Below are 20,552 nucleotides of genomic sequence, written 5' to 3' on the forward strand. Positions count from 1 at the left end.
AGAAGTATACTTCTCTTAAAAGGAAAAAGGGCATTATATGTATAAACAAAGCAGAGAGACTGAAGTATGATCAAAACAAACATATAAACTGAATTTGGAGCTTAAAAGGAAATCCCCACCATTGGCTTTATAACCAATGGCTTAAAAATTACATCTTGAAAAAAAAAAATTACATCTTGACTTACAGCTCTGGAAAAAAACCAAACAGACATGAAAAGTCCCTTGGGAAATAGAGGTATTTAAATATGTCATCATTAAGTCAAAAACAAAACCATCGGATAAAACAAAATGTAAGCAGTTATGACATGTGGTAAACTAGGCTAAATATGACATTTTGTTGTTGTTGGTTATAATATACAGAACTTTAAGAATAAACTCATGCTTCCATATGAACACAATGGACAGAAAATACAACATACCCTGGGATCTTACCAGATTTTTCACCTAACATCTAACTTCTTAGATGAATAAAAAGTATCTCTTCACACTGAAAGGCAGTGGGGTAAAATAAAAATTTAAAAAAATCACCAGAGCAAGGAATGTTAGCTCCAACATTTATGACTTGTGATCTTGGGCATTCTGGTAATCTAATGTAAAATGGGATGTTTTGTGACTATGCATAGAGATACTGAGGGAGTGGGAGGGAGATTAATAAATCTGAGTTTTTTCTCCTTTTCTCAATCCTAACATGAAATAAACAGTACTCAGTTTACAAAATATCACAGTATGTCACTACTCCATTCCTCATTTATCTCTGCCCTGGAGCTAGTGGGAAGAAAGGACAGAGTTCTTGGAAAATCTGTGAGTTTGGAGGAGACAAAATGGAAGACCCCAAGGCAAAGCTCCCTGCCAAAAATTTTTATAATGCCTGAACTTTTTACTAATTGCCAAAATTTTCATTTATCAGAGATAGAATCTAAGTTAATAAAGATCTTGTATTTAAAAGTACAATCACCTTAAGAAGATTAGACTTTTTACTTAATGTTAGCCAGTCAGTCATTTGAACATTACAACAGATCCCGACATTTATTATGAATGTCTTAAAAACAAATTCTAAAATAACCAGTATATTTTCCTTACAACATGCTTTAAAAGCAATGGTTCTCCATTTTTTAAGTAAAAGGACTTCTTCGTTTTTATCAAGACCGTCAGATCCCCACAATACTATTCTTAGTATTCACTTACCAAGAAAACATGACAAAATGCTACCATGAATAATTTTTTGTATTCTAACCACAGCAATATTAATATACAGTTGCAAAGACTACACAATGGGGGGGGGCAAATAATTTGTTAGGTCCTCACTTTGTAATAGGTACAGCACCCAAATGTTCTCAGCCCGTGTAAGTTAAGAACTACTGACATAAAATCTAAATGAGAAATGTAGGCAACCCAACTACTATACATATAAATATGAAGGATGATTTAGAGAGGCAGAGCCAAGCTCTGATTCCATACTGACTCAATCCTCACTAAAGATAATATTATCAAATTTTATCATAAAATCATATGATTTTTATTATCAGAATTCTACAATATTTTTAATTTAATCAGATAGTTTCCCCTAACATTTGGCCAAAAGTAACTGAATTAAGGGAATAAAAGGAGTTGAAATTTGGGCGCCTGGGTGGCTCAGTTGGTTAAGCGACTGCCTTCGGCTCAGGTCATGATCCTGGAGTCCCTGGATCGAGTCCCGCATCGGGCTCCCTGCTCGGCAGGGAGTCTGCTTCTCCCTCTGACCCTCCTCCCTCTCATGCTCTCTGTATCTCATTCTCTCTGTCTCAAAAAAAAAAAAAAAATTTTTAAAAAAAAAAAAAAAAAAAAAAAGGAGTTGAAATTTGATAAAGGAGAGGATATGTAAAAGAGGAACGCAGTATATTACAATGGTTAGAGGATGAGCTTTCAAAACATACTGCTAGGGTTCAAACAACAACCTAACTCAATTAACTCCCCTCTCTGACCTATAACCTTGGACAAAGTGATTAACCTAATCCTCCACTACAGCCCTCGCTTGTAAAATGTTAAAAATGCTTAAGAAGACTAAATGTTTATACTTGCTAAGCAACCAATAAATGGACCTACTCTTTTATTATAGGGCATTATGCTTAGTGAAATAAGTCACAAAAAAGACAAACACTGTATGATCTCACGTATATGTGGAATCTAAAAAAACCAAACTCATAGGTATGAAGAACATACTGGTGGTTGCCAGAGACAGGGAAAGGGGTGGCGGGTGTCTGGGTGATTCAGCTGGTTAACCATCCGACTCTTGATTTCAGCTCAAGTCATGATCTCAGCTCAGGGTTTTGAGATGAGTGCTGGGTGTGGAGTCAGCCTGCTTAAGATTCTCTCTCCCATGATGTAATGTATGGTAATGAACAACATAAAAAAAAAAAAAGATTCTCTCTCCCCCTCTCCATCTAACCCTGCCCCAACTCCCTCTCTTAAAAAAAAAAAAAAAAAGGTAAAGGTGGTCAAAAGGTACAAACTTGCAGTTATAAGAAGAGTAAGTCCTGGGGATGTAATGTACAGCACGGTGACTACAGTTAACTTCACTTTCATATTTGAAAGTTGCCAAGACAGTAGATCCAAAAACTTCTCATCACAAGAAAAATAACTACGTGTGGCAATGGATGTTAACTAAATTTACTATTGTAATCATTTTGTGATATATACATATATCAAATTATTACGTTGTACAACTAAAACTAATATATAATGTTACATGCCGATTATCTCTCAATTTAAAAAAAAGAAAAAGATTTGAAGTATTGAGCACTTGGATGTTTGGTCAAGATTATAGCAAAACAGCAGGAAGCTTAGGCCAGTATAAGAACAAGAATTAAAAGATGAAAAAGTATGACAGATGTTGGAGAGGATGGAGAGAAAGGGGAACCCTCTTACACTGTTGGTGGGAATGCAAGCTGGTGCAGCCACTATGGAAAACAGTATGGAGGTTCCTCAAGGTAAAAATAGAGCTACTCTATGACCCAGCAATTGCACTACTAGGTATTTACCCCAAAGATACAAATGTAGTGATCTGAAGGGGCACATGCACCCCACTGTTTATAGCAGCAATGTCCACAATAGCCAAACTATGGAAAGAGCCCAGCCCAGATGTCCATCAACAGATAAACGGATAAAAAAAATGTGGTGTATATATATATATGTATATATATATACATATATATATACACACACACACACACACACACACAATGGAATACTACTCAGCCTTCAAAAAAAATGAAACCTTGCCCTTTGCAACAACATGGAAGGAACTAGAAGGTATTATGCTAAGTGAAGTAAGTCAATCAGAGAAAGACAATTATATGATTTCACTCATATGTGGAATTTAAGAAACAAAACAGACGATCATAGGGGAAGAGAGGGAAAAATAAAACAAGACAAAATCAGAGAGGGAGACAAACCATAGGAGACTCTTAATCAAAGGAAACAAACTAAAGGTTGCCGGAGAGGAAGGGAGGGGGGAGGGGGGGGTTACTGCGTCATAGACATTAAGGAGGGTACGTGATGTCATGAGCAATGGGTATAAGACTGATTAATCACTGAACTCTACCTCTGAAACTAATAATACACTACATGTTAACTGAATTTAAATTTTTCTTAAAAAATGAAAAAGTATAAGAAAACATAAAAAGTCAAAAATAAATTTGCTTCCTCATCCAACTCCCACAGAAGACGAGCCAGTGCACTGAGGACCCAAAAGTTAAACCAACGCTGTATCAGTGCTAAAATAGGATACAATTTTAAATAGGCTTCTATGGGCTAGCCTGGGAGCTTAAGCTTAAAAAACAGTGTAAACATTTCCAAATTCAAACAACCATCTTACACATGATCTGGAAGACAACCCATTCAAAAATTAAGGACTGCCCATTTTTCCCTTTGGAAGCAAACAGCTTGACTTTGTGAGTAAATATTCTCTAGTAATCTGAATGTAATTTAAATAATTTATTCAAATTCATTAAGGACATATTAAGTATAAATCTACCCTGAAATAGCACCTTGTAAAAGAACTGAGATAATTTTTACAATTCAAAGAGCATGATGAATAAGAGCATCCCAAAATCTTTCTCAAAAGGCAGAATACTGAAACCCTTAAAATTTTTCTTATGCCAACAAAAGCTTTATTAGTCATTCTGTTTTCTTTTTCTAAACAGGAGCTAACTTTCCCCTTATCGCCTGGGATGGTCATGTGACAGAATCAAAAGGCCATCCCTCTCTCCTACATGTCTAGTTTGAAGAGCTGTACAAAGCAGTTTACAATAGGAAACGGTGAGAAGAAATTAAAGGAATATTCCCAATAAGAAATGAGTGAGAATTTAGGGGACATCACTTCCACTTTAAGCTAAGAAGTCCTTTATACCACTTTATATCTTTATACCATCAAGCATGGCCATTTATCCAGGGCAGGTAGGTAAGAGATTTAGTTCTGCCACTGCTCAGCTATTTCTAATTCACTGCAGTGACTTACAATTTAATTACTCCATTATTTGTATTATATTTCTATTAGACAGCTCTGGTCTAAACAAATCACATCTTTGATACAGTTTCAAATGGGAAATGGGATGAAAATTTCATTATGTGCTTCATATCAATTATCTAGGAGACTGAGATCCTAATGCACTTTAAATTCCTTATAATTTAAGTAGCATGATTTTAATATCCTGCTTATAAAATTCATTTTATTATTTTATGCTCCCCAATCTCTCGATTACCCGGGTCTAAGCCTATTCACAGGGACGCACCTTATCTTCCCACTTCTGTAGTAACAGTGCTCGTGGTAGCTTACAAACTTGCTGAAGAACAACATGTGAAAAGCCATCCTTCTCTACCAGCTGCACACGTTGTCTGTTCTTCAGATAATGTTAACAGAAGCTTACTCTGAAGACCCATTGACATTCCCAAGAAATGTTTTTCTGTCTCAAATTCACTACTATATTTTGCATTAAGGCAACATATCCCATCTCTGACTCTATCAGCAAATCAACCTTCTAGTGGTCAACAAGAGTAAAATCTAATTTCAAATTGGGCTTCATTACCTATTAAATTAACATAACTGCAAAAATAAGAACATTCCTTTTCAGCACCCAGAAATAAAGCACTAATGAGGTAATATAAAAAGATGACTCCTTTCATTGGCTCGGACAGCTTGAGAGTAAGGCTGAAAGATACTGATGAGGATTATAAATTTAACGGACTCTTCTATTACTTACTAACATCACTGACAAGATGTCATACACAATGCTGACCATGTGTTTTTTAAGTAGACTACTGTAGCTGGGAAATTCTAACTTAATGTATTAAAAAATATAGTTATGTATCACTTCAAATTTCTCCAAAGCATTTCCATAGACATTATCACATTAGTTTCCTACAAAAGTCACTGGCTAGAAGTTGATTTTATTATTCCCTCATTTGACAGATGCAAAAGCCAAGGACCATAGGTTATAAGTGACTTAACTGCCCAAATAAAGTTAGTAGGTGAGAAAAGATGCATAAAAAAAAAAAAAAATCTGCTGCCTAGTGGTTAGATTGTGGACCCTGAAATCAGATCATGGGTTCCAATGGCTAGTTCCAAAACTTAGTAGCTATGGGATACTGGACAAGTCACTTGTAACCATATTCCATCTACATTTCAGTTTTCTCAGATAATATTAGTAGTTCCCCTCACAAAAACTAAGATAATTGCCCATACATAGAAAATTCTCAATAAATCCTTTTATCATTTAAGGCTTTAGAATTTGAAAGAAGGAACATTTGGAGATGACATGTTTTAAAAACAGGACTTTTTTGTCATAAGCATAAGAATACTTCTAGAACATCTTAACTATAATCATAAACACTTCATATTGATAACATTTTCATTTGTGGCAAATTCATTCTTCATGTCTCCTTTTTTACTTTTTAAAATATTTCTAAAAATCTGCAAGAAATGAAACTTTTTTTGTATAGAGTATACACTGTGGTAAACTTTATCATAGGGCATATTCAAATTTGCAGAAATTAATTTTTCAAGTTATGTTTCCTAAGTCACAATAAACAAATCTTAAACAGTATTGCATGGTAACCAAATCTCAATTCTGGGGGATAGCTAGTGCATAAATATTTAGGAGAAAGAAGAGAATGCCACCACAATGTAGGAGAAAGGGAGGCAGTGTATGTATCTGGGGGGAAGAGCTTCACTCCTATAGTTCTAGAAAGTATATACTCATCTTCTGATATTATGTGGCACATTGTAGGTGCTCAATAAGTAATTTGTAAGTGGGTGAACTGGATGAATGAATAGGAGAAACTTAATTTTGCTTCAAGTGAACTAAATCAAACAAGAAAGCATCTGTGACACCATGGGAGGTACCCTTATAAACCTACAAAGTCATTAATCAGGCTGACCAAGAGTCTAAGCCAGAGCCCAGGGACTAGAAGAAAGTTATTCTAAGATTTTTCCCCCTCTCCTAATTAATTTCAATGACCCTCTGTGTATGGAGATTTAAAGTATATCTAGGTGAATTCCTATAGAGCTTCCTTTATTAAGTATAAAGTACTTTCAGGAATTTGCCACAATCAGCAAATTCCTTTTGTACACATATACATATAAAAGGTTATTTCTAATTGCAAAACAATATTAATGTTCTGCTATGTGTTAAAATGTTTAATGCTCCTAAACCACTTTTTCCTATTCATGTCACATTCAAGGCGGGAAGCAATTGTTGGTGCATATTTATCACTCAATTAGTTCAGGACAGCTGAACTAAACTCTTGCATAGCTTTGCACCCAAGCCTTGTTTCTAAATGTTAGCTTGCAGTCTGGTATCATTGTAAGCAAAAAGCTGTGGCCATTGAGCAATAAATCTGCTACCCAGACAAAAACGTAGTATAATTTTAAATCTATACCTCTAGAACTAAAGAAAAAATTAAGACACCATAAAAGTAAATATATTATGGCTTCCACATGATCGGTTATCCTATTTTCAGACATTATTACCTCCATTAGTATAAATTTTTATAATCCTTTTAAAAAGTTAATTTCCTTAGAAATAAATTTTCAAAGGAACGATGTCAAACAGGTAAAATTTAACTATATAAAACAAATATTAAAACCTAAACACTTTCTTCCTGGTCAACTCGTTTAAAAATTATTTTGACAGTGTTAATAAAGATTATTAAGTAAATCAAGATTTTTTTTTAAACTATCACTTGTGAGATTCAGGTTAAAGCACACATTATTAAAACAGCAAAGCAAGGTTACTGCTCAAATATACTGCTACTGGTTCACTTTAAAATCTTTTAAAAATAAATTCTGAATATGGAAGTCAAAATCCTAAGTTATCAAACAATAATTGTCATTAACAATTTCCACAATTAGTATGAGGTTATGTTCCCAAATTAAATGGTAGCTATTTTTAGTGTAAAATAAATGTAAGATTAAAATAAAGATGTATCATTATAATATAATTTTCATAAAGAAGTTACTACTACTACTACTTGTTTTCCATATATTTAGGAGATTTCCAATACTTAAAGGTATACTTCATTTTTAAACTACTTATAAACTAGATTAAATCTCTTTGTGCTGATGTTATAAATTTCTTTGCAGTAAGGTTCCTTTTATTTATATAAAATATTTTTCAGACAGGTAAAGTTAATATAAAATAATTAATGAGCAAGAAGTTAGTTTTAAAACTTTACAACTCTACTGAGAATCATGAAAACATTTGATTTTTTTTAACCTTTTTTTTTTTTTTAAAGATTTATTTATTTATTTGAGAGACAGAGAGAGTACAAGCAGGGGGAAAGGCAGAGGCAGAGGGAGAAACAGACTCCCCGCTGAGCTGGGAGCACGACATGGGGCTGGATCCCAGGACCTGGAGATCATGACCTGAGCCGAAGGCAGATCCTTAACCATCTGAGCCACTCAGGCACCCGAAAATATCTGATTTTTAAAAAGTATCCCTGAAATTACAGAATGGATCATTTCCACTGAAAGAAATAAAAAGCATAGAAAAAACACATATGAAGTTTTTTTTTAAAGGAGCAAAAAACTGGAGCACAATTATACTATACTTAAAGGTCTTTACATCTTGAAAATTGAACAATGGAAAAACATAAGTTTTATAATAATGTAAAATCAGAGGACCACTTTACCCACCAGTTTTGAGACTGCAAATCTTTTAAAAATTAGAAATAGTATCATGCTTTACAGTTTTACATATTATAGTTTGCATTATATTCCAGCAGACTGATCCACTCATATATCAATGAATTAATGAGTTAATCTAAAATCTTAAGTAAGGGGCGCCTGGGTGGCTCAGTCGTTAAGCGTCTGCCTTCAGCTCAGGTCATGATCCCAGGGTCCTCGGATCGAGCCCCGCCATCGGGCTCCCTGCTCAGTGGGAAGCCTGCTTCTCCCTCTCCCACTCCTCCCGCTTGTGTTCCCTCTCTCGCTTTCTCTGTCAAATAAATAAAATCTTTAAAAAAATAAATAAATAAAATAAAACTTTAAGTAAGGATAAACAGTCCCACATGATTCCTAATTGTTGCCTGAGTACAAATTTATACCTCCTTGTCCTAAAGTTGTTAGATTTCATAGATTATTCCGGCATTTCTAGGATTTCATGCATTAATCTGCTTCGCCCATCCACATCTTTCATAATTTTCTGGGTAACAATAATGGTAGAGAACATATACACAGTCCTTACGTACTTACACATGTTAAAAGGCAACCAAGCAGAGTGCTTAAGACACACTATCTGAATCCAAACACTGCCTCTGTGCTTACTAGCCACATGACCCTGGGCAAGTTCAACTTTCTTCATCTACAAAATGGAACAAATACCTACCTCATGAAGGTTAAATAACAAAACTGTCCAGCTCAATGCCTGGCACATAATGCTACACAGGGTTAACTGCTGTTACTAGTATTATCATGTGTCATGTACTGAGCCAAGTACTTTACATGCATCATTCCATTTAATTCTCACTTAATTCTATTTTACAGATGAGGATACTGAGGTTCACAGTGGTTCAGCAACTTGACTTTAATAGAAAAGCAAGGGCCAATATTCAAACCCAGATCTGCCTCCTTAATCCAAGCCCTGGTATCTATGCCAATTTTCTCAAACTAGGCTCCCTGGATATACTCATGGGGAATTCACATGTTTTCACTCTGATGATTTTTATTTTAAATTATTCTAGAGATAATTTTCAAATGAAAGACATTTCCACAGAGTAGATTTTATTTAAATCATCAAACTGGGATATACAAACTTCTGGTGTTCCCAGGAATATTCTTCGAGGCCTAGAATTTTTTTTTTCCTTACAAAATAGTCAACTTTGAAAAACTTTAAATGTAACATTCAGCCTTCATTCTTCAAGAATGAGGGAAACAACTATTTTTCAAAATCCTTATGCCTATTTCATTATACACACCAAGTTTGGGAACAAGTGGCTAGTCTAATTACTTGGAAAAGAATATTTTTTTTAAAAAAGCAACTATAGGGACGCCTGGGTGATTTAGTCGGTTAAGCATCTGCCTTCGGCTCAGGTCAGATCCCAGGGTCCTGGAATCAGGACCTGCATCAGGCTCCCTGATCAGTAGGAAGTCTGCCTCTCCCCCAGTTCATGCTCTCTCTCTAATAAATAAAATCTTTACAAAAAAAAAAAAAAAGATCAACTTGATCATGCTAGTCTTCTGCTTAAAAACCTCCATGGATTCCTACTGCTCAACTTACAGAATCAAGTCCAAATTTGGAAACAGAGCTTCTGATCATTTGAGGCTGATCACACTCACAGTGAATCCTCCCCTTTTACAAAGGGGAGGATTTTATCATCTAATATCTGATACACTTCTTAATCATTTTTGTGACTATTAATAATGGAGTGGAGGCTTCCGCAAGAATGAGATTTCTTTTGCATCCTTCACAATACTGAGTATTGTTAGATACTGAGTAGGTAACCAACTACTGAGTTGATGATGAGTTGATTCAGTGCACGTAAAGTGGGTATCTGATACGTGATCATTTTCAATAAATATTTACTAAGGAACGAACTTGTGCCAAGGACACTGATGTGACTTGGGTCTACTGAGCAATTCCCCTATGCCAGGCAACAACACTAAAAACTTTACAAACATTACCTCACGTAATGCTTATAGCCACCCTGAGGCAGGTATTACCATCTGCATTTTTAATATGAGGGAACTGAGTTATCTTCTAGTAAAGTCACAGAGCAAGTATAAGAGAGAAATGAGAGTCAAACTCAGAGATGAGTGTAAAGCCTGTGCCCTTTACCAGCATATTCACTTCCTCCTACAGAAATATTTCCTCAAGGAACTGTAATCAAACTGGCAGAACAGACGTACACAACTATAATACTCTATAATAAATGCTGTGAAGGATGTATAAGATCTTATTTGAGTATACCCAAATTCCAGGGTAAAGAGGATGGGAGTCAGGGAAAATATCCAGAGGTGACACTTTTAAGAATGAATAGCAGTTCAAAGAGGAAGAAACCACCTTTCCAAAGAAGGGAATAATGTGCAAAGGCATAAAGGCACAAAATTTCATGACATATTCAGTGAACACCAAGCAGTATCCAGAAAGCTCCAGTTATCCAGAAAGTAAAATGTGGTAAGAGAAACTGGTAGGAAATGAAGCTAGAAAAGCAGGCATAGTCAGATCATGAACAGTTTTGCCAAAGAATTTAGATTTTATCCAATGAGTAAGAGAAAGCCATTGAGTAATTTTAAGCAAGAGAGTGAATTACTGCATTTGTGTTTTAGAAATATTGCTCTGGCACTGAAAATGGATTGAAGAGCTACAGCCTAGAAGCAGGGACACCTGACAGAAGACTAAGCAGATCAGGCAAAAGACTAACTTAGAGCAACAGTGATGGAGAAAAAAAGATTCAAAAGACAACTGGAGGTAGAACTACAGGACTTAGTAACCAACTGGATTGAGGTTTGAGGTTTGGTAGGAGGAATGAAGGAGAAGAAGGAATCTAGATAAATTCAAAGTTCCTAGCTTGAGTCCTGGGTAGATGGAAGTGCTATTGACTAAAGCAGGGAACAGAGCAGGGGAAACAAGGTGAAAGGAAAGCCAATGAGTACCGAGGATGGGTACTTCTGGAACATCCAAAAGAAACTGTCCAATAAACAAATAGGTAAGTCTAGAACTCAGAAGAGAACATTTAAGGCAAAAAGAGGTATTAGCCAGAAACTATACAAAAGGATAGAACCAAAGACAAGAGTCCCAGAGACCACCAATATTTAAAACACAGACAGACAGGAATAAATGAAAACTGGGAGAGAGTAGTGATACAGAAGTCTGGAAAGGAGAGAGTTGCACAAAGAAGGGAGTTACCACTGTATTGAATGGATCAAAGAGGCAAAGATAAGAACTTTAATGCCTCTCTTGGATTTGGCAATTGAGTAACTTGTGACTTGAAGGAGAAGTTACAGAGGGATGGATGGTAAAGAAAGCTAAACTAGACAGGGGTTGAGTGAATGGCAGCTGCAGCAAGAGATAACAATCTTGGCTGAGAGGACAGGAACAGCTGGAGGAGAACAGAGGGTTGAAGAACATTTTCAGGGTGGCAGAGATTTTAACATTTTTATAGGATGTTCTCATCCTTTCTAGGGACCAGTGGAGAGTGAGATTTTTAAATTATGCCTTGTACTTAAACTTAGTATATAGAAAATAACTCGTCATACAAGGTTAAGTGAAAAAACAAGTTGCAGGATATGTATATGTATGACATCACTTTAAAATAAAATTCTGACTCCTTTCTGTGACCCTCAAGGCCTATAGGTCCTTTATGACCTGGCCCCTGCCTACTTCTGACTTCTTCATATGCCATTCTGCCTCATTCACTATACCCCAGCCACAATGGCCACTCTATTCTGATGCTTCAACTTGCCAAGCCGGTTCTTGCCCCAAGAGTTTTGCACTCGCTGTTATTTCTGCCTGGAATGCTTTTCTCCCTGTCAATGGCTAGTTCCTTCAAGACGTTCAGGTTTCAGTTCAAACATAACCTCCTTAGAGAGGCCTGCTCACCTGTAATATTCCGTATCCCTCTACCCCCGGCAAAGTTACTATCATTAACTTGTATTAGCAACTATCATTCTCTCAAATTCTTATTTGTTTACTTGTACATCTCCCCTCCCCCCACCCCCAGAAAGCTTAAAATGATGCTTGGCACAGAGTAGTCACTCTATTGTTGAATGAAAATGTACACAAAAACACACATATAGGTGGCGCCTGGGTGGCTCAGTCGTTAAGCGTCTGCCTTTGGCTCAGGTCATGATCCCAGGGTCCTGGGATCGAGCCCCGCATCGGGCTCCCTGCTCCTCGGGAGGCCTGCATCTCCCTCTGCCTGCTGCTCCCCCTGCTTGTGCTCTCTCTCTCTCTGTGTCAAATAAATAAATAAAATCTTTAAAAATAAATAAATTAAAAATAAATTTAAAAAAACACACATATATATGAACGTATGTATTTAAATGAAAAGCATTAAGAAAGTTTTGAGAGGTATTATCTGAACTTATTTATACCAGGGGTGAGTGGGAGATGAGGAGAGGTATACAATACCTATTCATTTTTTGCTTCATAGATCTCTACCCACATTTTCTACAAAAATCATGTCTTTTATAATTGGAAAACAATTTTTATATAATGACTACATGAGCCTAATATAGTCAATCTATTCTGCATCTCCATTTTCTTTTGTTGGGTTGTCATGACCTAATCTCACTGCAGGCTGATCCTTAAGTTGTTTTGGTAGGACAGTTCAAAGTTAGAATCTTGGGATCATCTACTCCAACCCCCTAGTTTTACAGATGAGGAAGCAGAGACTTATAGTAATATAATAAAAGTAATTTAATTAATAAAACTAGGGTATTGATAAAAAATTTTCAAAGACCAAATGATTAAGAACTATTTAAAAGGCTAATCTACATAATTTAAATAACAACTAATAAAAGCTTACTAAAGTTTACTCTCATATATAACCTACAATCTTCGGTGAAATTATTACTCAAAGTAAAACTATTTCCTTAAGCACATTATTTGACCAGTAAACCCTATGGTTAAGCTCTGGTTAACCATTATACTATGACAAAGGATTCAGAATACATAAATATAGGGAGGAAAATTATTCACCGTTAGGTGTGCAGACTAACTGAATTAGCAGGCACTTCTTTCCACCAGGGTATACAGTAAATCAAATATATAATATAGTTAAGGATTCATTATACTTTGATTCAAATTTCTGTATCAATGTCTACAGTGTATTTTTAATGGAATAAAAATTAAACGCTGAATAAGAAATGCACTACTATTTACAGAAATGACTTAACTATTTCTCTTTACATACATACCGTAGTTTACCAGGAATACAACAAATTTTATCTAAACTTCTGAATAATGCCACTTTGTGTAAAGTTATTTAATAAACTACCTCATTTGATCCTTACAACATCCCCATAGAGAGCAGAAATTATTACTCCTATTTAATACAGAAGAATGAGGCTCAGAGGTTAAGGAAAGGGAAGCTCAAACTCTTGCTTACTCCCCCTTGCTCAAGGTATCCTAACCACTCTAACCTACAGGAACGGCTCTTGCTCAACTCAAGGCCTTTCTTCTTATCATCTCTGCCCAGAAGGCTCTCCTGTCTCCCTACAATGCTGTCTCCTCCTGCTTCAGGTCTCCCCTCAAATAGTAGCTACTCTCACCATCTCTCAAGTAGCCTATACCAACTATTCCATCCTTATTTCCTTCACAGAACACAAAATTATCTGTACTTATCCTCTTGGGTTGAAGGACAGAAATACTCTGATTTATCCTACAGCATAGAAGATGATGCTGGGCTTACTGAATGAACGAACACACCACACCTGCCCACAGCGCTTTAGAGCAAGTAAATGGCAGGGCCTAAAAACCAATACCAGATAAATGGTAAACTCCTGCCCTGCCCTACCACTACTTTTTCACTGGTGTGAGGGAAGACGCTTTGGCCTGGGCAATCAGTTCTTTTTTAAAGATTTTATTTATTCATTTGAGAAAGAGAGAGAGAGCACACGCAGGGGGAGAGGGAGAAGCAGACTCCCTGCTAAGCTAGGAGCCGGACGACGGGCTCCATCCCAGGATCCCGAGATCAGGACCCTGAGGCCAAGGCAGATGCCTAACCATCTGAGCCACCCAGGCGCCCCCTGGGCAATTAATTTTGAGCTGTGTCTTCCTACCTTCTATATTCGCTCACGTTAAAGGAAATATAGAAACCATAGAAAATATAGAACTACAGAACTTAATATTCCAAAATATTTAACTGGAATTTCAAGAGCTCTTACATTGCTTTTAGAATCACAACTGAATTTGAAAAACAACTATGATGTTCCATAACAATCAAAATACTTCAAAATTGTTAATTAACTGGCATCTGCACACAGTTAATTTAAGGCTAAGAAGTAAATTTAAGTCACACACATAAATGCATTTTACTAACAGGCTTGTAACATTTTGTTCTTTTAGAAGATGCTCTGAATTCCCCAATAGATCACACACAGAAATTTTAAAACCAGGCATGGGGCTATCGTTCTGATAATGGCAATAATGTTCTTTCTTAAAGAAAGATGACACAAATGCACCCGATCTGCTGCCGTGTCACTACGTTCTTGCAGACAGAGGTCACCTCGTGTAAAATGCCCAGTGTGGTTACAAGAGACCCCTAGCAACATCCCCTTTGTTACCTTACCCAGAGGGTTTAATACTTACTGCTGAGCCCTCCATCCTCGGATACTCCTGTCCCTCTCATTCCTAGGTAAGTCAGTCCCAATATTAGGAAAAACAAGCAGGCAGCAGTTAAGAGAAACATCGACAAGTAGTGGGCACTGAAACCCCCTGTAGGGGACACCTCCTCCCGTTTAAATTGCTGGAGAAGTTCCTCCTCGGGTTCGGCAAGCTTCGGTTTGTTGTATGTGTTTTTCAGGTAGGTATGATTGGAGCCCGTATGATTGGAGTGATTGATCCTGAGTGAACTAGAGGCAGCCACCGACGCACCGGGAGGGAGGCTGTTGGAAAAAATCCTGGGGGAGTCCACACCGAAGGCCCCACCGCCGATATGATTATTGGTTTTAAGAAGGGAACCTGTGGACGAATCCAAGGTTGAGTCCATGTCAGTCAGTGGCGGGGGCAGGAGAGGGGCCAGTTTCTTAGCGTTGACACGGTACCTAGGAATGGGGCTGGAGTCCAGGGGATCACACCCTCCTCCCTGCTCCGCCGCCGCCGACTCTTCGAGGTTTCGGCTCCTGTCTAGACTCCCCGCAGCCGCCGCCCTGTCATTCATCGGGATTCCTCCCCCTCCCTGAACTGAGGTCTCCAGCCGGCCGCCGGCAGATTTACCAGTCAGCGAAGAGAGAGGCTTACTATGGCTCCGTCTGGGCCGATGCCGGGAAAGGGAGTCGTCCTTTAATACCTGTCTGCTGGAGGCCACGTCGTCGTCCTCCTCTTCCTCTGAGTCCGAATAGTTCTCCCGGCAGCTGTAGGAGAGAAGCCGGCTGCCATTCACGGTCCGGCTCGCCCACAGCGGCTCCTCGGCCTCTGGGTCCCTGTCCTCTCCGTCGTCCCCCTCCTCCTCCTCGTCCTCCGCGGCTCCATCTCTCGCCGACGGGGTCTGCAGCTCGGGAGCCGCCGGCCGCCTGGCCCCCCACCACGAGTGGGGCTTCCTTCGCTCGGCCGAGTTGCTGTTAGTCACCTCGCTGGCGGCCAGGGGCGCCGACAGCGGCTTGAGCCCGCGGTACTGGAGCGAAGCCCGGTCTTTCCTGCCGCCGCCGCCGGCCTGGTCCCGGGGACTGGCCTCCACGTCCGACTCGTCCGAGCTGAAGCCCAGCAGCACTTTGCTGCCAGCCGTGGGGGCGGCCGAGGCGCCCCCGGGCCCTCCCAAGGGGCTCTCCGGGCCCGAGGCCGAGATTCGGCCCAGGCCCCCAGGAGTCCGCAAGTAGGAGAGGTCGCCCGAGACCGGCCGGACCCCCAGCCCCGTGGCGGCCGCCGCCGGTCCCGCCGCCGCAACGGCGGCGGCTGCCGTGTTATTGTTATTACTGTTCCGCGTCTTGTTGCCGCGGCCCCCAGACCGGTGCTGCTGCTGCTCTTCCTCTCGAAGCTTCTTCAGCTTCTTGAGGTAGACCGGGCGGGTGCTCTCCGTCACTGGGCCAGGAGACAGGCCGTAACGGCGGAGCTGAGAGAAAAGCTCCTCATCCGAGAGCTGCTGAGGCGCCGAAGCCGCTGCCGCCGCCATTTTCTCTCCAGGGTGTTTTACAAGCTCCGCGCTACCGGAAGTGACGCGCCGCCCTAGACCCTGAACTAGACCGGGCTGCGTCGCCCTCCCAGCGCCACGGGCGCCTTGACCAATGGGAGGCGCGGGAGGAGCTCACCTGAGCGGGAAAAGGCCACCTGAGCGGCGCGCGGCTCGCCAGGCGGAGAGTTTTTCCCACCCAAGTAGTAATCAGTAGCACTCTTCTCCCTCCTTTCGGTCGCCTTCTCCCGCTGTTCTCTGTTCTGCCCTTCTAAGTGCCTTTCCCGGGAGCTGCCTCTTCCTAAACCATACCTTGACCTCTTCCCAGGTTCCTGCCACCGCACAGTAATAATTGAAAGGAAATACGCCTTGAAATTCAAGGCATTAGTTTTCTTCCCATCCAGTTCCTGCTGCCGCGGGGAACCTAGAAAGATTAAAAGAAATCCTCACGGCCAGACTAGATTGGCAATTTCCCTGTCTGACTCCTGGTTTCTTTCCACTTTGTCTTCCCGCTTGACTTACAAAAAAAAAGAAAAAAGTGAGTTTCTCTCGCTGCTCTTTTTGAGAAGCCTCTCCTCTATTACAAAGAAAAGATAGAGTAAACCAGTACCAATACAATTTTCTTCCAGAGTAATGGCTATTCATTCTTTAGTGGTTGTAAGGTATCATTTTTTCCCTTTTAAAATCTGGTAACCTCCTTAGATGGTCATTTTTGTAATTGAAAGCACTTATCATTTACTTCATTCTGTGACTGAAAAAAAAAGACAATACTCCATCTCATTTCCTTCTTGGTACTTTTCCAACCTGTAGTTATTGTTAATGAATATTTTTATGTATTTGTTTTTTATATTATTTATTTAATTATTTCTTGTCTTATTCCTTTGAACTGTAAGCTCCGCGAGCAGAGGAACCTTGCTTCTATTATTAGCAACTTTATTCCTATGGTGCTTCGTAGTAGAAGTTCGAAAAATATTTGTTGAACTAATTAATGCATTGCAAAGCTAGGATAGTATGAGATGGATATTTTGACATGGGAATAGTGGCAAATGAGGAGAAGAAACCTGAACACAAAATCAAAAACCAGAAACATTAAGATCTGGGTACACCACCTAATTTACCGAGTAGGTAATGAATCCCAGAGAGGTGAAGTTTGTCCAATTTGACAATGATCACTTCCCTTTCCCTCAAAAGCTGGCAGAGCTTGAGTACGTAAACCCTAGTAGCTAACCGGTAGCACCTAGCACAATATCTAGCACTCTATAGTAATTTTTCATCGAATAAGTTATTTTACCTTATTGCATTATACACATCTGAACAGAAAGATATGTTAGTCAAAAGCACAGATACTAGCTTTTCAGCATTTCGAATCCAACAGCAGAATAACACTGAGTGACCTGAATTTTTGACCTCTCTTAGCAAAAGCTTGCTATCTCCTCAAAAAAAAACTTTTATATGGAGGGGCACTTCTTGTCCTTCGTAAGGAGACTTTAAAATTTGCAAATGTAAATAATCGTTAAGCACTTATAAGAGTGTTAGCCACAATAAATTTTATCCACTATGATGATAATGACCCAGAATTTATTACCATCATTGTCTGGGTGAGAAGTCAAATGATTACAAATGTACCGGACCTGTGTCTCAGTATAGCAGAGCAGTTAAGCTGTGAGCTTTGGAGGTAAACAAAACTGGATATGGACCCAGCCCTGTCTCTTACTTTTATACTTAGTTCAACATTTGTTCTACCCTCTACTGCCTCTTCAGGTAGCAACCATAGGAGTCTGTTGGTTTGGCCTCTGATTTTCATAAACCTTTAAATATCTTCCTATAAGGATTGTCAGAATATTTGTATCTCTGACTGTGACTTTGGGCAAGTTGTTTAATTTTTCTGAGCCTTAGTATCTGTATAAACAAAAGAGGGATGATAGACATTCCTCAGAAGGCTGTTTTAAGGATTCAGTGAGCATATGTCTGCATAATGCTTATTAGCACCACACCTAAGCATGCAATGTGCACTCAATAAATGTTAGCCAATAATATAAAGCCAAGCATTGTCTGTGTTTGGCAGTGTGGCTCCTGAGAACACCATGTAACTAATTAAAGAAAATGCCACTGCACAGACAAACAGAAATGGTGAAACTTTGCCCAAGGCATTTAATAATCACATTTAATAGTTAGTGAAGATGAAGGGCTTTGGCAACCATAGTCTGGTCATTTCAGCCCCTGGAGGCAGCAAGGCTTGGAATGAACTAGGAACCAAACATCTGAAGTCTAAGTTTGGTGACTTAGGGCAAATCTTAGGCTCTCAGAACCTCAATTTATTCTTTTCTAAAATGCTGATAGTCTTGTCTGCCCTCCTTGGCACACAATTAACATTCAGTAAGTATTGGTTGAGAATGATGAATGAATACTGTATGTGAAGTATGTTGTTTACACATTAGCTATTATGGCCAGATAATCATAGCAGTGAAAACTACATCTCCTATCAACGTCACATATACATAGCTTCATGTAGTCTACAAGAAATCTTTCCTCCCTGGAGATACTGAGGACATGATTTTTTGCATGAAACTATTTGGGGTAATGATTACCCTCTGTTTCGGTGTTTGAGCAGATGCATACTTTGTCAGGGCAACCTTTACTACCTCAGCACTGTCACTACTCACTTCCAACATTCTCCTCATCTACCAGGGTATCTTACTTCTCCTTCCAGGCTGGCTAACCCTGAAAGCACAAAACTCTAAATTGGCAAACTGCACCCACATACTTTACAGGGAATGCAATGTCAAACTAACTCTTGCTCTATAACTTCCAAAAATTTGACTAAGGGAAATATTTATGATGGACTGCAGAATGATAGGCAGGTCCCTTTTTTCTTCTTCTAGATGTTTTTAATTTTATCTCTGCCTTATGCCATCTTAATTTTATCTCTGCCATTCATCAGAGACCAGTGTAGCGAGAGCTGGATTACTAACACTTACACTCCCCCTGGTTTCCAGTAAAATACCTTTTACCATGTTGCCTTTCGTAGTGGTGACATCAGCTTACCTTAAAGACCCTCTGAAGAATATGAAACCTGACACTATATTCAAATAAAGATATTGCTGAGGGTTTGTTTCCTTAAAGAATGTCCTTTGCGGTCTTAGTATTAGAAAGAGTTACACTGGGTGCCTGGGTGGCTCAGTCGTTAAGCGTCTGCCTTTGGCTCAGGTCATGATCCCAGGGTCCTGGGATCGAGTCCCACATCGGGCTCCCTGCTCGGCAGGAAGCCTCCTTCTCCCTCTCCCACTCCCCCTGCTTGTGTTCCTGCTCTCGCTATCTCTCTCTCTCTCTGTCAAATAAATAAATAAAATCTTAAAAAAAAAAAGTTACACTTTTTCTCATTTATTTTTACTCTGGCAACTCATTTATTTTTGCTTTGGCTTTGTTTTGTTTTTTTATTGAGGTAAAATTCACATAAAATTAACCATTTAAAAGTATATAATTAGGGGTCCCTGACTGGCTCAGTCTGTAGAGCATACAACTCTTAATCTTAGAGTTGTAAATTCTAGCCCCATGTTGGGTGTAGAGATTACTTAAAAATAAAATCTTTAAAAAAATAAATAGGGGCACCTAGGTGGCTCAGTTGGTTAAGAATCTGCCGTTGGCTCAGGTCTGAAATCAAGCCCCTCATCAGGCTCCCTGCTCAGTAGGGAGTCTGCTTCTCCCTCTCCCTCTGCACCTCCTCCCTGCTCATGCTCTCTCTCTCTCTCTCTCTCTCAAATAAATAATCTAAAAAAATTTTTTAAAAATAACTAAAAAATAAAAGTACATAATTAGTGGCACTTAGTACATTTACAATGTTGTGCAAATGTCTAAAACTTTTTCATCAATCCCAAAGAAAACCTTATACCCATCAAGCAGGCATTTCCTATTTCTCCCTCTCTCCAGGTCTGCCAACCACTAACCTACTTTCTGTCTCTATAGATTTAACTACTCTGGACATTTCATATAAATGGAATCATATAACATACGACCTTTTGTGTCTGATCTCTTGCACTTAGCATAATGTTTTCAAGGTTCATCCAGGATGTACCATGGATCGATACCTCATTTCTTTTTATGGCTGAATAATGTTTCATTGCATGGATATACCACATGTTGTTTATCTATTCATCCATTGATAGACATTTTGGTTGTTTCCACCTTGTGATTATTGTGAACAACTCTGCTATGAACATTAGTATACAAGTATCTGTTTGAATACTGGTTTT

The 20,552-nt window shown here is 38.9% G+C and overlaps 1 protein-coding gene across 1 annotated transcript in view; it reads right to left on the reverse strand.

Moving 5' to 3' along the window:
- LEMD3 (LEM domain containing 3) overlaps nucleotides 1–16,310 on the reverse strand; it is a 65,397-nt gene extending 49,087 nt beyond the window's left edge. Inside the window, exon 1 of the mRNA XM_021678624.2 lies at nucleotides 14,787–16,310. Coding sequence (XP_021534299.1) covers nucleotides 14,787–16,305 — 1,519 coding nt within the window. The 5' untranslated portion in view covers nucleotides 16,306–16,310. The remainder of the gene's footprint in view (nucleotides 1–14,786) is intronic.
- Between the last annotated feature and the right edge of the window lie 4,242 nt (nucleotides 16,311–20,552).

The sequence above is a fragment of the Neomonachus schauinslandi genome, chromosome 5 (genome assembly GCF_002201575.2).
Source record: "Neomonachus schauinslandi chromosome 5, ASM220157v2, whole genome shotgun sequence".
Lineage (NCBI taxonomy): Eukaryota > Metazoa > Chordata > Mammalia > Carnivora > Phocidae > Neomonachus > Neomonachus schauinslandi.